Genomic DNA, 19,518 nt, shown 5'->3' with positions numbered 1-19,518 from the left:
AGAGAGAGAGAGAGGCAGACACACACAGTGAATACATAGTGCAACAGTCACCGGATCTGGATCTAATAGAACACTTTTGGGATGTGGTAGAATGGGATTTTCGCAGTATTAAAGTAGTGCTCCAATCAAATCTGCGTAGCTGGAATTGCGTGACGCATTCAAGTAATGTTTCCAATTTAGTTTGGAACCCACGACACAACAGGAATAAAAAAATAAATCCTACCCATTATTAATATAGTGTTCCTAGTAAATTACCCAGTGCGTGTATGCACAGTACACAGTAAAACATGAGCTGGACCTACGGGAAACTATAAGCAGTGAGTCAAAATCTTATTCAAAACTAGAAAGCGTTTTCTGAGCAATGCTAAAAAGGCACCAGAACTGTGACTGTGAATTGCCTTAAGTTTCCTCATATATATTTTGAAACATACACATATATATATACATATATATCTTTTATATAAACATTAAGGCTTTGTAGCACTTATTTTTAAGAGAAAAGTAAAAGTGGAGTGAAATATAAAAAATAAAAAAAAAGTATATCAAAGTTAAATATATCATATTTATTTACCTATTTATTTATTTATTTATTTATTTATTTTTACAACATTTTTCTCCAAAATATTAGATAGCCACCTACCCAACACACTTGTTTGTACTCTTCCCTTATGCTCTTATGTACATGCAATGCTCCTGACACTGGGACACTGATAAAGTTCTAATGAGCGACCTCTTCAACAACCTACACCTCATTCTTAAGATGGAAATCAGTCACACCATCCTATTCCTGTCTAATGTCCCCCTCTTCATCACATAGTGTCTCTTTCCTTTCCTGAACACATTTGCCATATTTCCTCATCACTTTCTAATGAGAGACTGAATGAGGTGGGTGGAGTAGCGGACCCAATTTCAGCCAGAACCATTCCACTCATTACTGCGCTCACCTTCTAATACAAAACGCTCCACTGGCCCTTCACCACAACCTAATGAGGACTATAATGAGTGAAGGTAACGGAGTGGAGCGAACACTGGATTTACCATTTGTTTTCCCTCCCATTAGGAACACTATTAAAGCACTCCATTTTAGAAAGGAAATAGCAAACCATCACGGAAGGAGAACTGTAACCAGAGCTTTCAAATGAAATCCCGGTCGCTTTTCTTTAATGCAAGCTGAAAAACCGACAGCAGCAATGTAATTTCCTGATCAAAAACAAATTAAAAATTGGACTGGAGCCATCAATGGAGGGGAAAGTAACTCTGATGTGATACATTATGTGTGTGATGTCTCTGAAATCAGCAACTTAAAGACTTAACATAAGCCAGTTCTTTGTACAGTAAAAACCTCATACAGTACTGTGCAGATGTTTAATTATTTAAAACCGTTTATCTCAGCAGAACAACTGTTTCTACCGGATGGATGCGTTCAATTCCTTCACCAGCTCACCTGATTTAACATCCTTGAGCACAGATTTACCAAACCAGGTGTTGGATGATGACTATAAAAAATACTAGACTCTTGTGAGGAGAGCTTTGGGGTTGTTTTAATGAGCACAATGCTGTGGACACTACTTTTTGTATGAATGTTATTTATTCTAATATTAGTGTTTTACTGAGCTAATAAACACTCACTGCCCAAAGGAAGTGCTTCTCAATTACACTTTTCAAAAGGAATCTAAGATTTTGGCACAGTGTCTGACATGAAACTCTAACTTTAAGACATTAAACATTCTGTGTAATTCATCCTTTGTAATTCATCATTATATGCTCACAGTGTAAAAAGGGTTGCTACTGTTTTGGCGTAATGGTGGTTGTAAACAGCGGAGATTGATCTTGTTATTACAGGACTGAAAGCTTAAGACCACATGTTTGTGTGCATGACTCACAGCATTCATGTCGATGCCGTTGGTGTAGGACCAGGCGTGCTGGAAGTACTCCTCCAGTCTCTGTCTGAGCGGGTTGGGGATTTGATGGAAGCGGATGAACTCTCTCACGCGGAGCATCTGTGTGTGGTAGCGAGCCGTACCTGAGTACAGCCTCTGGATAATGGCTGACACATTCCCAAAGATACTAGCGTACATGAGGGCTGGAAAGATAGAAATACAGAATGTTAGAGCTTTTCACTGCGTAGCTGAGTATACACTGCAGATGTCATGGTGCTTTACATTCAGTAACCTGAGTGACAACTCACTCCACTTCTTTTAGTGAGGTACTGATCCGATACACTGGGATCTTATTAAACGGATCAGGTATCGCCAGAACATGACCAATCCAAAGCTTGCTGAAGCATTATTCAAGATGACTTTGTCATACACCTCATTTAATTAATTAATTAATTAAAAGTTTATGTAGCATCTTCCATACATAAAAAACACAGCTCAAAATGTCTCACAATTAAGTGAAATAATACATCAAAGCCATGTATGAAAAACAGTAAGCAGCAAATATAACTTATATGGAATTAAAAGGATTTTTAAATAAATAAACAGAAACAAGATGTTCAGCTTGTTAAAGCAGCAGTATGCAGCAATTGGCAATTCTTGCTCCTGAGCTCCCCCTACAGTTGGGACGTTTCATGTTCTGAAACACCACTAAAGGATATGCTTTTAATGTGTATTTTACAAGCTGAGAAATACTGAACTGACACTGAAAGTGAAAGCATGTCGACCGAGGCGGTTCCACAGCCTTACATAGTTTTTGGAGCTTCACAGTTTTCCTTTTATAGAATATTAGAGTGTATTTTATAGCTATTTATTTAGATGTATGGTTGCAAGGTATGCATAGTATCCAAAGTGTTCTCTACAAATAAAGTGTTACAAAATGTGTAAATGCCTTCTACCTCAGTGTTTCTTCAGAAATCAATGGTATTAATACTGAGTTTATTCCCCAAGCTGTTGCTTCTTTAACAGCTTCTAGTTCTCTGGGAATGTTTTACACTAAAAATCAAAGTGACCCCAAAACAAAGTGGGGTCAGGTACTGATGTTGAATGATTATCTGGCTCTGGATGGTGTCACTGCAATCCATCCCAAAAGAACTGGATGGCGCTCCATCACTACAGAGGCCGCAGTTCCACTCTTCCTGCCTGTGTCAGCAATGGGCATCTTAAATCTTAATGGGCATACACTTAAAGTAGTGTATACCGATTTTAAACTGAAGAAAAAAATTATAAATAATAATAAATAATTAACCACCAAGTATGAATACAGGTATCATGATTAAGCTTTTTCGCTGTCTAGTGCAAACATACAATTTAAAAGACCTAATCCTCAGAAGGCCTGTTACTTAAAATAGGTGATTTGGTGGAAATGGGTTTAAACAGGAATGAGGATGCAGCACTTCTCTCGTCAAATCATGACAGAGTGTGAAAGTCTATTTAGGTTTTTAAGACAGGAGATCCAGTGCCTAGGGGAAAAAGTAACAGTAACGATGAGTTGGCAACAGTTTTTACTATATTTTCTTGCTTATTATATACTGACATAAAGAATTACATAAATCTTAAAAAGACAACTGTTCTATAAAAAGCTATAACTCTATATAATTATATGACTATAAGAACCCTTACTTATATTGTTGTTTGGCTGGTTAAAGGGCTGTTCGCATTGGTGGAAAACCTTTTGTTGATGGATCAATGTAGAACTTTTAAAAAGATGGTTATATATAGCACCAAAACAGGTCATACATATGTACTCAGTAGTATATGAAACCCCTTTTGCTTATAGTGTAGTTATTCCATAATGAGATATTTTTATATTCTATACAGAATATAAATTTAATGTAAATATGTCAAATTTTAATCACCTTGTAGTCTTTATCTTTATCTTAAGACACTTTGTTACAGTGTTAAACAATGGCAAACATGGATGTTTTTTCAACAATTTTAAATCAAATTTAACCCAAATGTGGAATTCATTGACTCTCGTGTTCAGTGAAGTTTGCTTGTTTCAGAGAGAAGACTCATTTACGAGTGTTTTTCTTCATGCTAGATACTTAGAGAAATAGTCAAACAGTGCTCTCCCAGAGTGCTCTAATGTTAGAGGAACCCACTATCATCTTCCTAAAGAGAAAAATACCATGCAACAAGCAACATTAGCTAAACCTCTGTGACAGCTGTCAATGTCCCAATAGTCCCACACATGGTACATACTGGACTGACTGATATTAGGCTTGGGAGATCAAACTGATTATGTTCTCATCCTGAACTTAAGCCCTCTAATTAAAATTCACTGAACAGCACCATCAGCCGATAGACTGAGTTATTCGCTAACAACAGAAATTGTATTGCTGATAAACGTGGGACTTTCCATTATGAGGATATTAGATTGCTTTGCTATTTATTAATTGTACCTGTCAAAGCAGATCAAAATGAACTAATACATGTATTCGTTAGCAGATAAAAAGAGGACACCAAATAGGCCACAGGTCATTAACTCTTCTAATGTGAGTGACTACAATAATGTTGCAGATGTCCTTAGCAATGGTGTGTACCCTAGGGGGACACTCTCACTGTCTTCTAGGTCTTCAGAGACGAGGCTTAATGATTTCTAAAATTAGCTAAAAATTATGTCTGTAGTTGTTAGCTCATTTTTATTCAGCTGTTGTATTTAGACTAGCAATGCAGCATCGCACCTTTAAAATAGATTTTTCGAATGGTTCTTTAAGCCAGTGTGAGCAGCAATACACATAACCATGAAAACTCAATGCTCCATTTCAATGCATAAATAGTTATTTGATCGGCTAAATGGTTCTTCAAATACAAAGACAAAGTCAATGAACCCTCTTTTAGTACTATGTAGAACCCTTTTTGCTTTAACAGCAACTGGTTCACCACTATTGTATATTTGAACAAACTTTACTATTGTTAGGATGTTAGGAGAGGTAGGTCATATGGTTAGGAACAACCACTGATTGTCCAAGGGAACTCATGTGACGTGGTTGTTTTAAATGGTTGTTTTAAATGGCGACCTGTGTTACCCTGAGTGCCCCTTTAAGGTGGTATTTGTGAATTTTTATTTTATCTCCACCAGAAAATTGAACTGAACTGCCTGAAACAGTGCTGGCCCAAGATGGCGACCGGGAGTAATTGCCGTTGGGGCAGAGTGAGCGAAGCAGATCACAGGTAAGCTGACCTCTCACTGTGGGTCCTAGCTTTACTTAAACATACACATATCATAGAGGATAGAACTGACTCTCATGTTTGTTGCACTATGTAGGGACAGTGTTTCAGTTGGCCTTAGCTTTCCTTATTTTCCCTAGACAATGAATTAATCAGCTAGTCAGTTAAGCAGTAGCAGTTAGCGTTGGTAACCCTAGTCTATAATATTGTCCTGAATTAGAAATGAATAAACAAGTTAGACAGATTGCTTTTGGTCTAAGCTTGTAAGAAGATAAAAGATCTACGACAATCAACATTTATGGGCAATGTTCCTGCAAGCTGTGTTTAAAGTATTTGACATCACTGATACTCACATCCAATAAGCATGACGCAGATGGAGAAAATCTTCTCAGAGTTGGTGTTGGGTGAGACATTGCCAAATCCTACACTGGTCAAGCTGCTAAAGGTGAAATAGAGGGCTGTCACATACTTGTCCTTGATGGTGGGCCCGGAGCCAGGGATTGAGTCATTGTACTGTTTCCCAAGCTGATCCCCCAGAGTATGGAGCCAACCAATGGCACGGTTGCGTTCCACACTGCCAATGGCATACCAAATGCAGGCTAGCCAATGGGCGATGAGAGCAAAGGTGCACATGAGGAGGAAGAGCACAGCAGCTCCATATTCTGAGTAGCGATCCAGCTTCCGGGCCACTCGCACCAGGCGCAGAAGACGTGCCGTCTTGAGAAGGCCGATCAGAGTGGTTGTCTTGAAAAAGGAGAGCACAGAGAGATCGAAATTAAATGCAGACACTCTTGAGCAGGACAACTGCTTGCATGGCCAAGTTAATACATCTTGAAGGTGAGAAAGCAGTATTTTAGAAACAGTTGCCCAGTGTTTATAATGAAATGGCTTGTGTTTAGCCTTTAGTGGTTGAACTCTGTTAGCTGTCAGCTGTTCATTGGAGATTGGAGTAGAAAAATAAAATGCACAATGCTATTAAAACCAAGGCTCTCAGGTTCATACACATTCATTTCTGATTCTGTTATTGATTAAAAAAGCCCCGTCTGGATGACTTGAGTATTGATTCCTTTTCAGACTTCAGAAGCTTACTCACATTGCAGCATGGTCATTATGCATTAGGAGTGGATTTTAATCTTGGACTCGGTTCACAGTACATAGCCTTTATTGATAGTCCTTTAACATCAAATGTCATTTCATTTCCATGCTCAGTGGATTTTTTAAAGCGGAGGCTTTGTTGGGGATGCTAGTCTTCGATATACTCCAAGCCAATTTTGCTAGTTCGGTCCATGCCATCAGCATGCATGATTTGGGAGCAGACTAAAGAGAGGGGAGAGAACTGGGTAGGAGTTAAAAGGGGGAAAGACGGAGTGGTGGAGGATTGCGAATACTTGCAAAGACTTGAACAAGGTAGAAATAGTATTCTCCCAAAATCTTTGTTATTTCATAATATAACATCCACAAATAACTAATATATACCTTTCCATACTATAATCTAGCATTAAAGGACATAAATCTGGTTTGAAAGCCTTGTGTAAAAACAAAATGCTGCAAGTCAATACAGCTGTGTGAAATGCAATGAATGAATGTAGCCTTAGGCCTTTACTCTCACAACATGTCTTACAAATGGTGCTTGTGGGTCAAAAGTGTGTGTGGACTCACAGATATAAAAACACGCATCACACATTACAATAACATTCTGTGTTTAACACTTTTAGAGAAATTCAACACTGGGAATTTAACACCATTTTTTTAACACTGTTTGCTGGCAGAAAGTAAACCAAAACTGAGAGAACTCTGACTAGTGTTGAATCAACCAATTCATTTTGAGGAAGGATTAAAATCAAGAACTTAAACACAAGGAACGGCCACCAGCCACTGCCACACCAGCTCTATACCACACTGCTCCTGTGTCACCCAAAAATAATTGCTTTTAATTTACAGCCAAAATGAATTTTATAGCAGAGAGCAGAAAAACAAAGAGGTCTTAAGAGCAACAGGATAATACTGTTAAAAATGGCCGTTATTTTACAGCATTTCTTTTGCGGTCTAGAAGTAGAACCATCATTCTATTATTGAGTTTAATCAGAGCCTGACAGTTGGGCAAAAAAAGCATACAGCATTACATAAAGAGGTGCGATGGTTACATGACTCATGATTGAAAGTGTGTGTGAAGTCTTGAGCTTTTTGCCATCCCGATCAAATCAAAATCAAGCACAAAATCACAGAGAAATGGTCTCTCCTACTGATTACTATGAGCATATGGTAAGTCTATCTTCTGACAGATGGGTATGCGCCGTATACTTGTGTATACGCACCGCTTCACTAGTGACTTTCCATCCTCCATCTTGGCAACTCTCACATTGGTATGCATATCACTGCATATCACGTTAATAAAAACTGACAAATTAGGGACACAGGAGCAAAGCAAAAGAATGGAAAGAAGTGAACTGAATCACTTCAGACAGGTGAACTAAACAGAGAAAGAGGAAAAGTTATGGAGAGGAAGAAGAGAGCTTTATCCTGTGTGGCTGGAGTGTGTTGGGTGATCTACTAGGAATCATAAATATTCACTGTGTTTCTCCCTGAGCTGACAGAGAGCTGTGTTCATTCCCAGCGATTACACTCATCTCACGAAGGCCACTACATCAATAAAACAAATAAATAACAAAGCGATTAGACTTCTGGCACGTAGCCTAGTTTCGCCCCTCAGGGCATGAATGAGTGGTGTGTTGGAGTTGGAATTCTTCTCTCACAGCAGACAAGACTATTTAACTACAACGATATAAAAAGAACAAATCCTCTGTTATGGGTTCCGCTGTCTTCAGTCATAGTAATCAATAGGCTAATTATCTGTTAATGGTTTACATATAAATGTATGTGATGTCCAGTACATGGAAAACATACGTTTTTTATTCAGCTTATAAATGATTTCGATTTTCTTATTCTTCAAACTGATGCAAAATGGTATAAAATACGTGATTTTTTAATGGATAATAAATACTACATTTGCTGGTAAACCTCTCAGTAAGATCTTTTGTATAATATTTCAAAATATATCTGATCAAGAAATGACCCACTGTCACCCACTGAGTAATCAATATATTTGTAAGGAATTTCTTTAGTTCATTTTCAATTTTCATTCACTAGCTAGTGTTCTCTTGTCATGCAATGCCACCAGTGCTGTGCGTCCTATGAGGCCAGCTAACCCCATTTTTTCAAACTGCTGCTAAGTCAACATCATCAGATGAACGAGCTGGGCCAAGAAGGACACTAATTGTCAAACCTACTTCACCTACGTCAAAGCCTGCACAAGCTACCATTGAGTTGAGTAACAGGGGAGCAGGACGACCATCATACCCACCCAGAGATTGTGAAGCAAACTAATGCTCTCTGGGATTCCTTCCACAGATGACACAGATGACTGTGGCAACATGGGGCATCACACCAGCAATCTCTCAATGATAGGGCCAATGCTTAGGTGATTGACCAGTCCTGATTTAAAAGAACTAATCCCAAACTGCTCGGTGCATCAATGCTGCTTGCATGAGGCATTAAGGATCCTGTATAGCTGGAATTCTTGTTCTTTCACTTTATTAGAATCTGTGACGGTAATTCAGAGATTTAGGCGCTGAGCACTGAGCATTAATATGCATTAGCTCATCAACGTGTAGGTTCTTACTTAGAACCCATACATAAAAATAGCATAGTTGCAAGGAGAGAGCAGTGCACTGATTAGCACCACACTGAGACTTTAAATCTGAGTTATTTACCATGGCAAACATTTTGCATGGTGTAGCATAGTTACTGCTTACTTTTTATTTTATTATTTTTTTTTTATCTGGCCCACTGAAGCTAATACAGCTAAGTAATGGAAGCTTTAGTAATGACATCTATATATTAAAATAACTAATAAAAGTAGAAGAGCAGAGTTGTATGAGTCAATTTTCATAGATAATAATGTCACACAGAATCAGAAATGACATTCTGCTCTATGTTAATTAATTAACAGGCAATTAACCCACAGAAAGGCTTTTTACACTCCAAAGGGTATTACTCAGTAACTACACGCACTTCTATTCCGGCGGGCCATAGGTGTTTTAAGGGGTCAATAGGTTTCAATTGCTTGTTTCCTCAAAGCTTTGTAGCACCCGTGTTGAAATGTTCCCTATTTTTGTCCATCTGTATACACTTTCTTTTTGTCCCAACTACAGCTTTAAGACAGCACTACTATCTGAAAGGTGCCCCTGACCTTTAACTCAACACTCACCTCTTCACCGTTGTGGTAGATGAGTAAGTCGAAGGGGATGGCAGCCACCATGTCGATGAGGAACCAGCCTTTGAAGTAGTGAACAGCAATGCGCAGCGGGTGGCTCACCACCTCGTCGTTGGCGTTAACGTAGGTGGTGCGGAAGTTGATAAGGATGTCAATGATGAACATGATGTCCACGATGAGGTCGACCACGTCCAGCGGGTTGCAGTAGACACACTTCGGCATGAGGCGTTCTTCTTCGTCGTTCAGCAGGAAGGCGGCCGAGTAGGGCGTAAGGATGGCCGTGTAGATGACCAGCAGCAGAATCAGCCAGTCCCACACTGCTTTGAAAGGGCTATAGTGCAGCACAGTCCACTTGTGGATGCGGGGGGCCTGGAGCTTGTATTCAGGGAGGACATCAGCACCTAACGACAACACCTGGAGAGATGGAGAAAAGAGCGGAGGGTTAATGCCATTTGGAGATCACAGGATTTTTTGAAGAATGAACCCCAAGGCAAAGGGCCAGAACACATGTAGTTGTATTGGTGAACATCTCCATTAGTCTTGAAGTTCATGCATGGCCTTCAAAGAGGTGAAGGTGCCCTAGAGCAGCAGTGTAAAAAGTGCAGAGAAACTGTTGTGAAGTGAAAGTATATGTACTGCGTCAAAATGTACCTCAAATGAAAGAAAACTAGATGGTAATATGTCAAGTAAAAAAAGCCATCTATCTAATCTAATTTAGAAAAGAACAGAAACTGGCAAAAGAACAGACAGACTTCATTGAAAACTTTTAGCAATTAAGTATTTGTATGTATGTATGTATGTGGTATATCGTAGGGGTTTTACCATCTCTTGCTGAATACCCTGAAGTTATGTAGTAAAAAGCAGGATATTAATGTAGATCACTGGATAATAAGGAATGTCTCCAGGGCAAGCTGTTCAACATCTTTCCAAAATGAATGCAGTCGTCTTGAATAGCCATGCACACTATTTTATCCCTCTTACACCTTGAACATAGTCCCACACTCTAAACAATGACATTACTCTCAAAATAAACGGCTACCAAATAAGTCTTAGTGGTTTCTGCAATGGGATTAATAACTGATTGATAAACCCAGGGTTTAAAAGGTTAAGGAACTCTGCACATGGTCTATAGAGGTGGGCAAGTGCTAATAACCAAACTGCCCAATACATTTGTAATATCAGTTCATCAATGTGGTGTACAAAACATATAGTATATCTATTGGTTGGCGCCTGACAATGATAAAAGCAGAACATTGGGATCACAGGGTTTTGGTGGGGAGCTCATTCCAACATAATTACTGATGACTGGGAAGACCCTCTACATTGTTCTTTAAAGGACGCTTAGTAATAAAAGTTCAGATTTCTTAACACACTCCAGGGTACCTCAACCCACACAGTCTACCCAGTGCTCATGTGTATTTTGCACAGTCTATTGGTCTAAATTTGCCTGAGGATCAAACTGTCTTGCAGTCGCCTGACATTATCATCAGCTGCAGCTTACTGAACTTAGTCTCATTAATCTCATAGCCTCATTTCCATCCCCTGATCTTTCAGGCTCCTCAGCAATGCTGTTGCATTCCTGCACGATGATTTTTCTCAAACTGTCAGATACGTGTGAGAGCCTTTATAGCAGATTAGGGCTTAGGAAGATCATGCATTATCCGTTACAATGCTGGAATGAAAATTAGCATTACAAAGGAAAGACAGATCAGTGTGAGTTGGTGTAAACGTAACCTGACACACATCCACTCACGTTCTCATCAGCAAGCTCTTGGATATGCTCCAGCATGGCCACATTCAGCAGGTCTGACCACACTGTCTACAACATACCGCGCAAAAGGAAAAACAGGCTATGGGACGCAAAAACCTTTTTACGTTCTGCCTCTTCACTTGTGGCCTTATATAAAGTCATGTTTCTGCTTTAGGCACTTCTGCTTTAGGCACAGAGCCCAAAGAGGCAACAGACTGACTGTGTTTCTCCTCCATCTGCACAAGCATATCGCTATATGGTATATAAATACCTTCAGCAATGCCTATGTACTAAAAAAAGGTATTTCACACTCCAGTATGCACATGCACATTTAAATACGTGTTTGTATAAACAAGTACAAACAGCATTTCACACACGCAGGGTAGGTATTCCAGGTTTTTAATATCCAAATAACTTTAAGACTAATGAACGCCTGCAAAGACTAATCCTGACCTGCATATTTGCATTGCTTCAGAAAATCTGCTGTTTCTCTTCAGATACGTTTCACTGAACAGGCCTTTTGTTTGTTTTATTCAGTGTCTGCAAATAATGAGGATATCCAAATATGATCAAATTTCGCATGAACAAACATTGGACAGAAACATTTGAATTAATGACTGCCCAGAGGATTGCCCTGTTCAAAAATGGGAATAAAAATAAACAGACAATTACGAAAGGATAAAGTTGCGCTCACACCAGAGGCTATTAAACCATTAAAGCACACAAATGTTAAACAACCTTAAAATGGGACATTTATTTCTGAATGCCTTCATAAAGGCACTGTAAAAAATGTTAGTGTTATTTTCTGGGCTCTTTAAGTTCCAGAAGTTCCAAAGGTAAGACTGTTTTAGGCAGAACAGAGCTATCAGCATAAGTGTACATCTCACTGTTCAATTTCAGTGCAGTAGCAGTCTTTCTACATTTTTGTGCAAAACAATTATACATGGGTAGACTTCAGACTGTGAGGGTTAAGGTATACTGGAGTCCTCTAAAATATCTTTAAGTACCCTTAATATATATATATATATATATATATATATATATATATATATATATATATATATATATATACACACACACACAAATGTATTTCTTTTTTTTTTTTTTTGCAATTGGAAGTTGCGGCAAGTGAGTCTATGTTTAAAGGTCCATTAAATCTTACATTTTCTGTACTATCTCAGATATTAATCAGATATTAAAGAAACATACATGTTTAAGCACTCGCATTTACTTCAAGCCTGTATTTTCATCTTTGAATTGTCAGGTTTGTGTTCTAGCTGCCTTTTCTGCCCATTGCCAATTCCCCAGTCCTACTGCCACACCCCGGTTGCCAGGTACAGAACACACTAGCAAGGAAACACAGCGTGCTGCAGCCATGGAAGAAAGTAAGCAACCTGGACCTGGATCAAATGTTACACAACCTAAAAAGCTCCATGACCAGAGACAGAATAAAACGAGAGTAAATATTGGCGATGCGTTTGATAGATGGAGACAGCTTAGAGCCCAAAAGGACTTCAAGATGGACTCCGAACTGGCTAATTTTCTCATTTTCCTAAGGTTAGCTAGCTAACCATAGGGATGGGCATTTTTTGGGTATAACTTCTTGTCGCTTGTCATTGTAAAAGTTATTGAAGTCATCTTGCACTCGTTCCTAAGGTTCACTATCCTCAGTCTGGCAACCCGCTTGAGCTGCAGGTCTGGTGAGGAGGGGACAGGGAAGACAACTCTTGAAATTGGACTGCGGTAGACATTTTAAACGATTGCCATTGTTTAGTACTTACTGTTCCTTTAAGCATTGGTTAATTTTACTGAACATAATAACCACATGCATCAGACTGCATAAATGTTTACATCTCAACAGCAGAAATTTACAGAAATCAGTGGAATTCCCCCTTAAAATTACCCAACTGGAACAGCACCTCCCTATAGCAGCGTCCTTTTAAAAAAGAAGAGATCTTCACAGGCGAGTGCGGGCACTTTTTCAGCACGGAAGGTAAGGCTAAACCAATATATCGTATATAAAACCATCCGCCTTAACTGACCGGTGGTGAGAACAGGTGGTGCAGTTTTTAGATATGGTCACAGCATTTACTGAGCAAGCGGGAAAAGGCCCAGCAGTGTTCCATGTTTATATAAAAATGTGACTCATGGAGGAAGAAACATCCCCCAGCACCCAGCTTTTGACTTTTCTTTGCTTCCATACAGCAGCTATGATGACAGGGGCACAGTTATCCACGAAAAGGCCAAACAGGGCAATGCCGTGGGGAGCACACTACCTGCAGCTTTACTCTGAAAGGTCACTAAGTTAAAGATAGACAGACAAATAAATAAATAAATAAACTTAGTGTAATTAGATTTTTCTATATGTATTTGTTTAATAGAAGAGATGTTTTGACATGACAGCATCAAAATGCTTTCTAAAAGTACAGCAGTATGATTCACACAGCCTGCACAGACTTGATATCAATAGAGAGAAGGTGTTAAACTGACGCAAATGCACAAAAATACCAGCTGGATCTGCAGTTCAGTGTTTCAGTTTAGGTTAAAGTAATATTAAGCATTTTTACTTTTGTAATAAATGTAGCAAAGGCCCTGTATGTAGGCCCACACATTAGATTGTCACCCTCATAACAGCATAACTTAAATATTACTTACTAAATAACAAGCCTGACAGATGACACACCTTACACATAACCTTACATAACGTCTAAATAAAATCACTACTACATAAAAACAGACATGTGCCCCTTCCATAAGAATTAAAGCGAAAAAAGGTTCAAACGCAGATTCAGTTCTGAGGTCAAGCAGGAAAAGGCAGGGTCAAGCGGAGTGGTGAAATCCTCGCCTCTCTGACACATTTAGCTAATGGCTTACTGGAGCATGATGCAGGGGAGGGGGGCGGAGTGCTAACCTCAGGACTAAAATTCACACTGACTCACTCACTGCTCGCTGCCTCGCGCCACAGCTGCACCGTTAAATGGCACATCAAAATCACGCTTTCGCTTCCAATAAGACAAAGCCTTCCTTCTAACACAAGAGAGAAGTGTGTGAACATTTTGATTCATCACTTTTGGATGGATTAGTTGAAGCTTTCTCTTATAATAAGATTTTTATACTGTTCATACTGCGTCAAAATAAATCATGCATAGAAATATGAACATCTTGAGAACAAAAAAAAGCAAAACCATAATTAGAGTAATATACTGTACATTAACGTGTGCAATGGAGTGGTTACGCCTTCTGGGAGATACAGGTCAAGATTCTTGTTAAGAAATGTCGAATGTTAAATGTTAAAAGTGTTAAAGGGGCTGGTAGCTTGCACAGTTTTAAGCAGCCAGTCTGTTAATACTGCAATGGTGGCGGCAGAGATTCAGCAGTATTGCCTGTGATTTCGTTATTTCATGTTAATTTATAAGTTATATTTTTATCTTCTGTCATATATGCCATTATTAGCTTTACAGCCTGAAAGTATATATGTGATATTAAAGCTCTGTACAAATACAATACTGAACTGTATTTTGAAATAAAGGGCTTAAAAGGGCTTAAGTCTTAAAAGTGCTACAAGCAAACATTCATCCAAAAAGTGTATCCAGCATTTTTCCTTAGGTTTTCTCTCATCCTTATTTAATACAAAATGAAACCCAAACAAATCCCTGAAGTATAACATCTTTAAACAATGTATGTCCAAGTGTTTGTGGACACCCCTTTTAATCATTCATTGTACTCGTTTCTGACACAGATGTGCAAATGGACATGCACAGCTTGTCCAGTCCCTCTAGAGAAGTGTTGTCAATAGAAGAGGACACACTAGAGCAGACAGACATTAACTTATTGGCACTATGCACAGTATTGTGCTGTGGAGCAGTGGAATTGTGTTCTCTGGAATGATGATACTCCATCTAATACTTTTGGGATTAGTTGGAGATGAGGTGAGGTGGTGATCATTCGGCATCCTGACCTTGCTAAAGCTCTTGTCGCAGAATGCAGCAATGTTCCAGCAATGCTTTAGGTTCTAGTATAAGGCATAAACGCTTTTAAATGCCCTCGGTTTTACAAGAAATAGTGAAAGAGCAAGTGTCCCAATACTTTTGTCCACATAATGCATATAAGTAAAGATAAAGGATGAAACAGCCGCTGTATGGAGGCTACACTGTGCAGGGATTGTACAGGTCCAACATAAGTATAATGCTAACAGCGTACAGACCCTCAGACTGGTTCATGTACAGCAGGTAAAACTGATAAAATATGGAAGAAAGAAAATGAATTTCATCTTTAGACAAAAGACTCAGGCAGGGTAAACCAGTGTTTATAGGTTTCAGCTGACGTCTCTGCCACACAAATCCAGCTACATTTTCTCCAGCCCCTGTTATGGACAAACTGACCTGATGTGACCCTTTTCTCTGTGTCGTCTCGGTGCAGCCAGAGCCATCACACTTCTCTCAGCCCCGCACTATTCATCACAGCTCATTTCCCAGAGGTCCAGACAGGCAGGAGATCTGGGCTCAGGCCCCACTCCCAGTCCTGTCACATCTCCAGGGGCATGCAAGGTTTATTTTTAGCTTTTTATGTGAATTACAAAAAAGAAAAAAAAAAAGAGTTCAAAATATCCTCAAGGGGCTACAGAAATGTCAAGAGAAATTGCTCGGATTCTCAAACTGCACATGGGTATCTTTATTATTAGCTAGACACTGTGATTTTATTGTTTGCTGTAGACAAAAGTACATCCAGCATTTGTCCTTGAGTTTGCTTCCATTCTTTTCTAATATAAAACTGATCCAAACTAATCTGAGATGTATGATGAAGTATTCCATTCAAGAACACAGTGTAGCATTTTTGGATCTCACCCCTTGACTTTGAAGGAACTTTAATTCTCAGAAACATCTCATCACAGTGCAGGACACGCTATTGAAAATCCATGAGCTTCCTCATTTGAGATGTCAGCTCTCAATGGCCTATAGTAGAACAGATTGGCTGACATTAATTTGTATTGATCGTGACCAAGATTAGGTCTAGCCAAAAAAAAAAAGAAAAATGTAATCATCGCTACATCTGTTGTAAACATGCCCACTGGACTCCTACAAGCAGTGCCAAAGTAGTCTCTAGAGTGAGATTTACTGGTGTAAACACTAGCAAAATCCCTTTCTGGTGTGTTTTCAAGGTGGGGGGAATGTTTGAAAAACTACAAGCACTTTGGGGCAGATACTTGAGCGTGGACTGCTAAGAATGTTTCATTTTATCCACTGTAACTGTCTAATGCAGAAGACAGACAGCTAACGTATCTGCTAGCAAGCCAAACACCACTTCTATGTATTAGCCTCTAGACTTAGGGTTACAAGAAGTGGCATAGCAGATTACAAAACTCATGGTTCGGATCGGATCACAATTTTTAAAGAATGGATCATTTTTGAATCAGTTAAATCAGTTTCATTGTAGGTTTGTTTGCATTAGTTACTTTTATTTGGACATGATCTGTTGGTCTCTCTCTCTCTGTTCCACAATAAAAGTTAATAATGAAAAGAGTTCTAGTTCTGAGGTTTACTTACTTGCAGATTTCTTCTTTTCACAATCAGCCCGTGTCCATATGAGACTCCCACGCCTCACACTAATATAACTCTGAGTCTTCAAATACCCAATGTGTTGCCGTATGGCTCTCATAGCACAGTATTTACCAACTAGAAGGGTTTTATCCACACACTCTGTTCACAAGACAGACAGGGTAAGCATTGCTGTGCCACAAAATACTTTTGTCAAAACATGACAAAATGTGTAATTAATGCTGTTTTTAGGACAGAACACTGCTTTAAATGTAACTTTCATTATATGTTTGTAGCATCGTTCAAAAAAAAGTATTTAGACACTCCTTTTAATTTTGTGAGACCAGTTGCTGGTAATTTGCACCTACTGTTGATATAGGTGACTGCACACCCACAGTTTCCATAATCTCTATAGAAAAACACTGCAAATGGAACAGGACGCTTTGGATCACCTGCACATGAGCCTATGGTCACAACGTCCAATGCCAAATGTTGCATAGCGTTCTCTAGAGTGATGGAGCTTGTTCCAACACCTCTGCGATGAGCCTGACAAGTGTTTGTAATCCAGAACTAATCATCTAACATTAGTATGTGACCTCATTAACATTAAACCCTGTACACAGACTCACCCTTTAGCACTTTACCCTCATAACTGCAGTTCATAATTCACATCAGTTTTATAGGCCCTAAAACAGAACCCTGTGGGAATACTGAATACAGAACCCTCTGGGACTGTGACTAAACAATGCATAGTAGTTTCTGCACTAGGATTAATAACAGAATAATAAACCTAGGTTTCAAACGGTTCATTCTCTAGTGGCTGAGAGCAGTCAAGTCCTCAAAAACTGATCAACCATCTAGTGTAAAGCAAAGCCTTTGAATTCACATAAAAATGCTAGATGAGCAGGTGTCTACAAACGCCTGGTGTTGTTCTCAACTCAGATCTCCTGAACTCATTTGCTTGTGGAGCAGCATCAATGGTTGGTGGTAATGGTTAATAAATGCATTCTTGGCAGCTTTATACTGGTGCACTCAGTAAATATAGATTGTATTTCTCTTGCTTTCCTTACACAACTGTAGACATTCCGGAGTAAGCTGCACATCAGAGAATGAGAGAGCCCAGGGAAGGAGTTAGAAAAGGGTCTGTCTTTACTGTCAGAGTTAGATGGTGAAGCAAAGCAGCAACTCATTAAGACAAACACTTTCTTCGTCTGAGAGCAGCAGTGCTGAAAAATTAAACAGGCACAAAGACGGCGAGCCGCGAGACCCGTCTTGTGGTAAAGCATTGCTCCTCGGGCTTAATCAGCTCTGCCTCATTGCTTTCCATCTGTGGGCTTGATTTGAAGGACCCCAGGTCTCTTTTGGCTCTCCCTTGGGCACTGTGTTAAGCAAAGGGTAAAACCTCTCCTGTACAATGCCTCTGTTTATGCTTCTACTAGTAGCTTTTACCATCTTCATTCCTCATGAATGCAAGCATCTCCACACTAAGCCAGGTTGCTGTATTTCAGGACGTGTGGATGGCTTCTCTTTCACCTTCATTTTCAACTAATTTAAGCTATTTCATTTTGATCAAAAACGGCCTTTGTTTATAACAGTTTCGGATCAACGAGGCTCGATGATGAATGGAGCAAATTGATGTTCCTAATGCACAATTAAAGTTTCAGGATAATCTCATTTCTCTTCGGAAACGCCTGATACATGGCTGTTAATTGTCTTTATAGAACCTATTCAGTCCATCTGTTGATTAGCTTTCCCCATCCTGGGCCACTTCCATTTCCCATGTTCTGATTGATTTGGCACAGAGCCCCACAGCAATCCTAAAACTGAGAGGGAAAAAAAGCATGAACAACAAACAAGGACATTGCCCAGACCTCTAGAGGCTTACGATCTATTCTGGACAGACAACGTGCCATATTCTTAAGTGACTTATGGCTGTCACTGAAGCCTGAAACTATCAGCAACTTAACATCTAGCTCTTTTGCCCAATCTTGGCCCTTACAGAAAAGGCTGACATTTAAAAGTCTGTTTAGCAGTCAGAAATCAGTAGTAAGCAAATGAAATGTTCGATTAAGAAGACAGTCAGTAAGAGACAAAACACGTGTTTGAACAAAACCAAAAATGTAGACGCAGAAGTAGACACTAGTAGACACTAGTAGACACTGTTAAGCTAGGCAGAGCTAGCTTGACAGTATCCACAGCAGATATTCAGTCTTTTCATATTCAGTATTTTCAGTCTGGTGAATTTAGATCAATATGATTTCAAGATTTTCCCCTTTTGTTTTCAACCAACCCTTCAGAATAATCCAGTAAAATTGGTTAAGCTAACATGCTCATGCACACCAAATCACAGTGTAAAAAAAAGGAAATAATAGAGTCATGAAAACTCTGAAAATGAGCATAATAAATTGACTTCTTCCAAGGGTCAAAGGGCAGATTAATTATGCTCATGTCCAGGTATCCCCCTTAATTTTACATAACTTTATTAAGAAGGAAACCATCCCAACTCTTCTGCCTTGTCCTCTACAACTTAAACTAGACTGCCACTGACCTCAACCATGTCCCTGACTTCACAGTGTACGTGTGCAAACAGAGATGAGCTCCATTTAAAGAGACCTAAAGGACATGCTGTCATCCCCCTTTAGCAACCTAGCAATCTTCCCACCAGGAGAGTGTGGTAAGGAAAGGTTGTTGGAGAGATTAGAGAAGTGACATGGCAATGCCTTCACACGTACTACAGAGATGTGACAGATCTTCGCCCACTTGGCCCTGAGCTGTGCGTGCACATTGAGGAGGGGGCAAGATTACACAAACGCTGTGGAATATTGGTACTGCTTGACCACTTTGGAAAAG

General features: G+C 39.3%; 1 protein-coding gene across 1 annotated transcript in view; it reads right to left on the bottom strand.

The window, feature by feature from the left end:
• Positions 1 to 19,518, bottom strand: part of kcnh2b (potassium voltage-gated channel, subfamily H (eag-related), member 2b) — a 252,552-nt gene that overhangs the window by 9,153 nt on the left and 223,881 nt on the right. The window contains exons 6-8 of the mRNA XM_072679981.1: positions 9,379 to 9,798; positions 5,465 to 5,855; positions 1,884 to 2,083 (exon numbers count right to left, since the gene is read on the bottom strand). Coding sequence (XP_072536082.1) covers positions 1,884 to 2,083; positions 5,465 to 5,855; positions 9,379 to 9,798 — 1,011 coding nt within the window. The remainder of the gene's footprint in view (positions 1 to 1,883; positions 2,084 to 5,464; positions 5,856 to 9,378; positions 9,799 to 19,518) is intronic.

Source organism: Salminus brasiliensis, chromosome 5 (assembly GCF_030463535.1).
Source record: "Salminus brasiliensis chromosome 5, fSalBra1.hap2, whole genome shotgun sequence".
NCBI classification, from domain to species: domain Eukaryota; kingdom Metazoa; phylum Chordata; class Actinopteri; order Characiformes; family Bryconidae; genus Salminus; species Salminus brasiliensis.
Note: the sequence above shows the minus strand (reverse complement) of the source record. Positions and strands in the feature narration are given on the sequence as shown.